Here is a 9,874-nt window from a genome sequence, read left to right as displayed (position 1 = left end):
TTAGCTTATCTGGCAAATGATTTGTGCACCAATGACTGTAGTAGGGTCACTTGCTGATGCAGTTTTGGCTGCCTTTGAAAGGCTTGAAGGACTAATACCATAAGGAAAAGATTTAGCAGGTGTCAGGTGTAGCCCAGACAAAAATTTTCAGAGGTAGCTGCTCTCTCCCCCCAATATTTAATTCTCTAAGAATGCAGGTCAATCTAATACCTTCTCAATCTAATCGTAGTTGATATAATCCCAAGCAAATCAAGATAATGCAATATTTTTCTGTTAATTTTGGAAGTATTCTAGTTTACTAAACACTTGTAAAACAGAAGGAACAATTAATCTGCTTCAATAGATACTGCAAGTGACAGCAAGACCTTCACATATAGGTGCTTGGCATTTTAAATGCTTTATAAGAAAATGCATCTGTTTATGCATCAGGCTTTTTCAAAAGATACAACCCACTTGCTTTCCATCTTCATATTTGTTTTGATAAGGAGCATCTTAATTTCCTCTCAAGTCTTGATTTTAAAGCCAAGGCTGGGATGTAACATTGTAAGCAGTTGTATATTTTATACACAAGAAGTGCTATGGTTGTTATAGAACTTCCTGCTCTGTGTGATGCATTTTTCACTATGTTGGGTAAACTTTCACCTTAAGTCTATAAAGAAAACAGTAACATTTTCTGCTGCAAGCTCAATGCCACATACTGTGTGAGGGGAAGCAAAATGAATGGCGTGCTGTAGTGTCACACAAAAAGAGAGCTCTCCACAGCATTACCTGCTGGCCAAGAGCTGTGTTACTTTCAGGGTGAGTGGGGAGAGCTAGCTGGTTCGGGTAAATCATGTGTATGGTGTTTCAAGCCATGACTTGGCTAGTCATGACCAGATTGCTTTTTATTTTTTTTTTTTTCCCTCTAAATGATGGTATGATGAATTTTCCCAGCTAGCTATTGTTCTTCTGCATCTGAAACTCTACAGCTCATCCAGTTCCTTACCAAACCAAATGATTATTTGGTTTAGATGCTGTCATACTGTGAATGTGTATTTTAAACTACCTTGATGTTTTTCATTCTTCCTGTGAATTAAGGAAATGATGCACAGAGAATTAGTCAGTAATGAAAATGTCTAGGAGTAGCGCTATGTTCCAGGCAATGGTTTCAACAGAAGGTGTGGGCCCCTTCCACGGGTTCACAGGTCCAGAGAGGTTTCTGCTTCAACATGGAACTCTCCATGGGGTCGCAGACTCCAGCACCTCAGGCTATTCCAGCATGGGATATTCCATGGGCTGTGGTGTGGATGTCTCCTCCCCCGTGGCCCTCCATGAGCTGCAGGGGGACAGCTTGCTGCACCAAACCTCACAGAGTTGAACAGGATGCAGAGGGAACTGAGGGATGACTGGCTATGGTGATGGGATAAAATGTCATCGTATTTACTGATTGTGTTGCAAAGGGTCTGTTCCATGGGACTATGCTCACAGTTTTAGGACCAGTGCTACTTCTGACATTGTCATGATCTGAAAGTTGACTTTCCAGTTATTTTTAATGAAAATATTTTTTTCATAGGTAATATATAAAGTTGAATCACAAGAGAATGGAAGTGGTGTAAAATTAACCAGTTTCTTTAAATATCAAAATTTAATCATGCATTGCATTTTTGTAACAATGGTTGGCTAAATAAACGTGTAGAAACTTGGAGAAAGTTGATTCACCTATTTATGTACTCAGTTTCTGTATTTATAAGGTGTTTTCACTCAACTAGGATGAAAACTGCGAGGATGTGATAAGAAGGTGATCCAAGGTCTTAAAACCTGGCCATACTTTGTTTTGGGAGGATTGAGAAGTGTCATTGAGGGAAATTTTGTTTGTAAAATTTACTACATAAATAAACTGCTAAACATTGCATTTAACTGAAATTGAGGGCAAAGGGAAGAAATAATGATTGAAAACATAAAAACTACAAAATGCCTGTTTGCTAACTTATTTAAAATCTGCTTTTAAAATTTTTTATTTGTTTTGACTTATTTCAATGATACATATACTGTCACAATATGGATGTGTGTTTTATGACTTATGGCTCTAATTATTCACTGTAAGTTAATTTATTCCATTAATATCTCATTCACTAGGAGAATGGTAAAGCCTAAAGAACATTGATTTGGATAAATATCTAGCAACACAGATAATTACATTAACGTTTTTGAGCTTCACATTTTTTAAAATCTTATTAAATCAACATTTCTTTGATCCTTCAAATGAATGTAATCTCTCTTTCATTTCTCATTGAATCAACTGACTCATTTTTGTGCATTTTTTTCTTTAGTCAAAAGAAAGGCAGCTTTTAACAGCAAAATTGGTTGTTTTATCTGGTTTATAAGCTTGTTGAACTTGTGTTTGTTTGGGATTTTTTTTTTGTTTTGTTTTCTTCTTCCTCCTGAGCAAAAAGCCTATTAAAACAACATTTCTAATGTGCATATTGCAGGAAGAACTCTTACATAAACAGAATGAGACTGCTTTAATTTAATTTTTAAGTCACAGAAAAAAATTAATACCTTCCATTCTAAAGGCAATGTGACAGTTGAATATGAATATAAATATCTGTAAAAGAAAGTTAAGGAGGAAAAGCATTTATACAGTTTCTTATCAAATGGCATAAATACTTTTTTTCTAAGAAAGTATTAATAGTAAGTTCTTTAAGCAGTTTGTCAACAGTTACTACTTTCTTGTCTGTGAGAAGAATTTAAACTAGCTCAGAAATTCAACATTGTATCCATCTCTTAAAGGGCAAAATGATGTTTTGGTGTTTGTTTGTTTTCTGTTTGTTTTCCTTTCTTTTTTTTAAATAAGGAAGCATAGCATAATAATAGTATAATATCATCAACTATTAATTTAATTTGCTAAGTATACTAAAAGAGTTAAAACTTAATTCATGAAAGATGTATTTTAGAAAGGTGAGATATTTTCTTCTATTTGTATGAGTGGACTGGCAACATGCTATATGAAGAAAATTACCTTTACCTCAGCCAAAACCAGTACAAAAGGAAAGGTACATGAAAAGCTTTTCTTTCTCCAGAACCAAATTTTGCTGAATGATCTCATAAAAGACAATAAAACAATATTCCAAATTAGAGTGTAAGATACATGCATGGACAACTTTATATTTATAATAATTTCTTGCTGATAAATTTGAAATGTAAATCCAATTTGAAAGAGAAACCAAAGGTTTACTTTAAATTCATAAAATCCATGACATTCACAGTAGATACTTAGTAAAAATAACATTGAGGTGGTTAATGCTAGATGAATGCATATTTTCTGTGCCCATAGAAACTGATTTTCTATACATTCTGGTATATTTTTCATATAATATTACATGTGAAAAACAGACCTCTCATTTACTTACTTATAGTTACATCTTTCTTTTACAGATGACACGAGAGCAGTACATATTAGCAACACAACAGAACAGCCTTCCAAGGACTGAACATCCTCAGTTTTACCCAGTAGGGATTTATGGATGGCGAAAGAGGTGCTTATACTTCTTTGTCCTTCTGCTGTTGGTTACCATGATTGTTAATTTAGCAATGACAATATGGATTTTGAAGGTTATGAATTTCACAGTGGTAAGTATTACAGTAATTTTATGTACCTCATTTCTTCAAGTACTAACTTCTATTTTTTTTTCTTTTTCCTTTACCATGTTATGTAGAAATTGTATAATTTTAGAGGAAAAATAATATGTACTTCTTTGAATGTTAGTTATGATGCTTATTATACTTATATATATTTTGCACTGAGTGGACTGGTGCCCTATCTATTTTGATGTTGTTGGTTCATATCTTCTGAAACTATATCTGGGTCTTAGATTTTTATATTTTTTTGGCTCAAATCAAAAATGTCATGGTTGCTGCCCCCTGCCTCAAGCATCTTTTGTTTTCTTGTCACCACTAAATAACAAGCAAGATCAGTTTACTATATCTGTTCTGTATAGTATCTCTCTTAGGAGGGAATTGGTTTGATCATATCAATTAATAATTCCTTTTATAGCTTTTGGGTTTTTTATTGTTCTTTGTATTTTTTTTAAAGTTTACTGCCAATTTGGACTGTTTCACCTAGGACTTGGAGTAGCTCTTTTTGGGGTTGATAAGGCTGTAGGTGAGTCTAAAAGACACATCCTTTCATGAGTCAGTCTCTGGCTGGAATCTTTAATATCAGCAAAGTATTTCAGATGTACACTTGAAAGAACATCTGTGTTCAATGGAAACTGTGGTAGGAATTTGTACTAGCTGTATGCAGAGTAGTGACTTTTTGTATATGAAAAGAAAAGACAGAACTCTACACAGTTTAAAATAACAGTGTTTTTGCTGGGATCAGTGCCATCTTCTTCTTTGGACTTTAACTTTCATAATCCATATTTTGATATAGTTAGTTATAAATTTCCAACTCCTCTGTCACAGCACATTTCTCCATTAGCTTATCAGAAATAAAAGAATAGTGAGCAAAACCAGCATAAAACCTATGTCTAAAATTGTTCTAGTTCTGTTGATGATTTGTAATGCATTGGATTATCTGAAACTGTTGTCTGGTGAGACATATTGTGAAAGTTTGTGAGAATCTTTTGGGGGGGTTGCCTTTTTTCCGAGGGGTCTTCATATATATATATACACACATATATATATAATTTATTTTTTTCCTGGTTCTGTCTTTTTTTTTTTTCAAAACAGGACACCCATATATATTTTTTGCTTATTAAAATAGTTATTCATTTGTACTGGAAACATTTAGGCATAGCTCATTAAGCAATTTTAAAATATAGATTTTTAAGAAGCACAGAATTTTTCTCTGCAGTACATTTCATTCCAATAGAATATTTGAAAGTACTGTTTCTATATCTAGGGATTGTTTGACCTTCCACACTACATGCTATTGTAACGCTATCCAAACACTATCTAGTTGAAATCCTTTTGAATTTTATCATGCAGGTTTTTTAAACAAAACAAAAAGAGATATTTCAAAATATTTTTCTTTCCTGCATGTTAAAGTTTATTGGCAAGTTAAAAGTTTGTGGTGAATTATCAAATCAGTGCTGGAATCTAGTGCAGAAAACAAACAAATCGTTGCAGCTCTTATAATAAAGCACTTTTTCCTTGATCATATTTAAATACATTTTTAAAATTATGTGCTGAAGAATTAATTTACTTCTGCAGATTCATGGAATGGTAGGTAGTCTTCTACTTTGGGGAGTTACTATTCACATTGAAATCCTTGTATGCTAGAAGATTGCTAGAAGATTGTCATGTTAAAAGTTGAGTAACATCTTCATGCTCATGTCCTTGCATGTGCATTTGAACATAAGTGGGAAATTTGTATTAAGTCAGAAAAAGTCACATTCTTAGGGGCAGGTGTTCAAGAATAAAATAATTTAGTTTATGAACCTAAAGTTTGTGTCTTTAAAAAGGCAGTGGCTTTGGAATATGTATATACTTACTCCATGTGCATGTATATATGTACAGATAGATATAAACTGAGAAATTTTATTTGTGCAACTGAAAAGTGATAGGAAATCAGAAGTGCAGCTAGAAACCTCAAGAGTGCTTACTCAAAAGAGGAATACAGCCATGATAAAAATAATTGCTGAAATTGTACTGCTTTGGCATTTTGACATTATTTTAAACTGTTTCCTATTTTAGCATAAGCAAGTGTTGAGCTTTCTATAAAGACAATTGTAATTGCAACATTTCACAGGGTCATGAAGAGCCAGGCCATGGTCTGTCATTGCTGTCTGACAATTGCAATACTGTTAATTTGTATTAGCTGTTGACTTTCTATTTTTAACTGTAAAGCTACAGCCATTGACAATTTGGCATAATAAAAGCCTTTCTGCAATCGAGTTTCTAGTTGGAAAAGTTTTCGGAATATACTGACCTTGCACGTAAAAGTCACGTTCTGAATCTGAGCTAGTTAGCCCATGCTCTTTTTATACTCAAAGTGTAGAAATAGGGTCTTCTGTAAAACATTCATCTCATCGTAAGATAGGCCACTGACGTCAATTTTTCTTACGAACAAAAGTTGAATAGCTTATCAAAGAAGTAATTAAAAAAAATGTTTATTTGAAATTGTGACATAATGCAGGCAAGGTGTGCAAGTCTCCTTTTATCAGATTATGTGAAATGACTAGGGAAACAGAGAAATGTTCAGGGACGCAATCTCTTCTTCCAGCGTACAAGGTAAGAAACTTGAAAGGTAAATACAAGTTAGAAATAATTTATCTGATGTATAATATGCAAAACTAAAAGTGATTAATATCTGTGTAGCAGGAATATTAGATGGAGGAGTGATAGATGTAGTAATATTTTTTTTGAAAGATATTTTCCCACTGGTAGCTTAGTCTTACTGTTCTTTAATATCTAATTATCTTGGTGGTACAATATTTGAAAAATATTTAGAAAATCTTCAGCTAAAATGAGTATTAAAAACCAGATGTCTACAAAAGGACATGTATACATGTATGCACAGTCTTATTTATGTAACAGATATGTTCTCATTCCTTATGGTGCACTGGAAATCAGAAATTTAATTAATTGAATGAACCTGTCAGCTCCATGACTAGATCAACAATTTACTCATAGAATGTCAGCAAATTAATTTTGCTTGGACATTTTTATCCCATTTTGTAACACTCATTTAAAGCACAACTTTAGAGAGCTGGAGGGTATTTTGTACCACTCATGTCCTCTTTCATTTTCAGTGCCGTAGGCAAGAATGAGCTAATTTATTCTTACTCTCTTTTGAGCATTTCACATATTTGCTGTCCAGAGCAAATTCAAAAAATTCATTTTAAGTATTTCTAGTACCATTCCTCTAAATCACTTTTTTACCTCCTGTATTGTATACCTCTTTTCTTAGTCCTTATGGGGAGGACAAAATCAGTGTCAGTGCAAGCACGGTGTAGGTTTACTTGACTGTACAATAACTCATATAAAACCTCTTGTGTCCCAGTGGAAAGGTGACATCAAATCTGACATCAAATTTGTGATACATAAGGCAAGAGCTTGCAGGAACAGTCAAGCATATTTTTTTTGGTGTATTTTACAGTACTGGACATCTCATGAAAAGGTGTCTTTTGGTAAAAAGTAGGTTATGTTTCTGATTCTGTGTGGCTGAATGCAGATCTTAAATTATTTTACTTCTGAGATGGCTTGGGGTACATTTTGGGGTTTGTTTTTAACAAATGATCTCTCATGAAGAAAGAATGGGATAAAATTAATTTCTCATTTTTAGACTTGTTTGGCCATTCGGATTTAATGGACGAGTACTAGTAGAGTTTCCAAGAGAAAAAACAAATACATTGCACCTTAGAAAGTCATGTAAAAAGGTGGTCTAATTAACTGTAGAAAAATTTAATCTATTTACACAATTGTTTAAACATTTTCAACTTGACCTTACAGTGGCTTTGGAAAATTGTACTCTAGTATCTAGGTCTTGACTTCCTAGAGAAAACTGCCTATTAAAAATGTTTACTTTGTAGTCATGCACTGAGAACATGAAGAGGCATTTGCCTTTCCAAGGTCATTTCTTGCTCATTTGTCTCACTGCTTTAGATTTGTTTCATTAAATGTCAAGGCTGACTTATATGTTAAGTCCCTTAAGTTGGTTCTAACTTGTACCTTTATGCAATATGACCTGACCAGCATTTCAAAGGTAGCTTGCCCCATGTTTCAAAACGTTGATGGCTACATCTTCTACCCTTCACTGGAGTGATTCTAATTGGGCATTAAATCATAACTGGTGCAACCTCTTATAAAGGCCTTAACATTCCAAAAATGACACAGAGTGTCATTATAGAATGTACAGAAGAGGTCAACAACAGCTTAAATTCATGTAATAGGCTAGTCAAAAATATGTATACACATATATAGATATGTGTATATATATATATATTCAGGTTGCAGACATTTGCCTTCTCTGAAATAATCATGTGCTCAAGCTGAGGGATCAGTGTTTACAAGACAGCTTATTCTTAATCATTCACTGTGTAAATAGGTTGGAACAAGTATCTCAGCATTTTTTTCAAATATTTGCTTTCATGAAAATGGAATTGACTTAATTTCCATTAAAGGTTCTCTGTTTCCTTTCTGTGTGTATTCTAGCATGACATTGGTGTCTATAGAAAATGAGATTTTCAAGAGAATATTTTATAAATATAATTTTGAATTCTTTAAGGTTTATCGAATAAGATAGTTCTGATGCTTATAGTTGTCCAAGTGCATAACTTGAACAGCAGATATTTGAAGAACATTTCTGATGTGCAGTCATTTTTAATGAGGGGGAAAAAGGTGGAAAAATTAATTTTGTATACCAGGGTTCATGAAAATAATCAACAGAAGGTCGTGGAAACAAAAGAAGGCTTATGAATCAGCATGTTTGTTTCAAGTTGAGCAACTATATTAGAGTTAATTTTATAGTTCAGTCCAAGCAGTAATATTTTTTAAGTTTATTTAGCAGTGATTAGAAAGATAACTAACCACTTGAACAAACTTTAGTTACTTAAAAGCAACAACAGTCTGTATGAATAATGAAATGTGTCATTCTTATTTCCTTTCTATTATTGGGATGACTTATTTTAGTAAAGAGTGCAATAAAAAATTACATTCTCTGCTTGGAATCCTGCTTTTCTTTGTACAAATCTTCCATCTTGAAATAAATACAAGTCTGTGTATTAAGTACAAGAGCAGAATGTACTTATGCAAATTAGCCTAAACTAGACCTAGTATATTTAGAAATTATAATAAAAAAGAAACAGGAAGATAAGATAGAATAAGTAGAGACGAATGTCTTACATGGCAGAATATTTCTTTTTCTTTCTTACAAGTCAGGATATTAAATGTGTGGTTGGAATCCCAGACAGGATTAAATAACGAATCAAATGTTTCACTGATGCAGAAGAAAGGACTTTTTTAATAAAAAATGTGAATAAGGCATTTTTCTGTCCTGCAGCAAATGAGGAGAAAAAATTTCAAGACTTTACCCAAAATATACAACACAAGGTATCATTTCTATGCCTGACAAACGTATTTTACTACTGCTAGGTACAATTAAGAAATGAAAATCAAGAAATCCAAAAAAAGCAGATCATAAATTGTATTGCCAGAGATAATGTAGAAGTAGTGGGAATACCACAAAATAGAAGTCAATGTTAATACCCAGTCCTAAACCTCATAATCGTAATCTAGATTTGGCTACCTTTTCTGGAAAAGCCTGGTGCATCAGACAGAGCTTGTCCAATGATTTGTTATTCAGGCAGCATGGTGCATACCCTGTCTTTCACATCAGTCTCCATCAATAATGTAGTCCTCACCTTTTCCACTGACACCCATTAAATTCAGCAAATTGCGCGCAGCCTCGTGTAAGATCTTGAGGGTGTAAGATCTTACTGCTTCTTACAAAACAAAATCCCCCAAACCCCTGATACATACTTTAATATCTATAATAATGAAATCAGGATTTTTGTGATGTGCAATCACAATCTATACAATTGTTGTAATTATAGATCTTCCTTTCTTCCTTCATTGACATCTATTTATACGGTAGAGCAACATCTTTGTTTTCCCAAAGAGAAATTTCTAATTACTCTGTTTACTTTTCTTATTATCTTCAAGGCTCAGGTTTATAACAGCCAGGATGTGCAAGATGGTAAGAGATTTCTGTCTACATCAACAAAAAACTAAAATTGGAATAAGCATAATAAAAAATACAATAGGCATTAATATATATTATATATTTGACTAGTTCAAATTTTAACACCTCTTTCTTCTCATATACTGGGATGGCACAAGTCAAAAAATGAAAAGCAATTATTTTTATGAAATGAAAATCAAAATTGCTGTC

General features: G+C 33.1%; 1 protein-coding gene across 1 annotated transcript in view; it reads left to right on the top strand.

Moving 5' to 3' along the window:
- Window positions 1-720: 720 nt before the first annotated feature.
- The window catches only part of SGCZ (sarcoglycan zeta), a 176,860-nt gene continuing 167,706 nt past the window's right edge, over window positions 721-9,874 (top strand). The window contains 2 exon segments of the mRNA XM_062492813.1: window positions 721-825; window positions 3,415-3,609. Coding sequence (XP_062348797.1) covers window positions 721-825; window positions 3,415-3,609 — 300 coding nt within the window.

The sequence above is a fragment of the Cinclus cinclus genome, chromosome 5 (genome assembly GCF_963662255.1).
Source record: "Cinclus cinclus chromosome 5, bCinCin1.1, whole genome shotgun sequence".
NCBI lineage: Eukaryota > Metazoa > Chordata > Aves > Passeriformes > Cinclidae > Cinclus > Cinclus cinclus.
The sequence above is the reverse complement of the archived record's forward strand: the minus strand, read 5'-3'. Positions and strand labels throughout refer to the sequence as shown.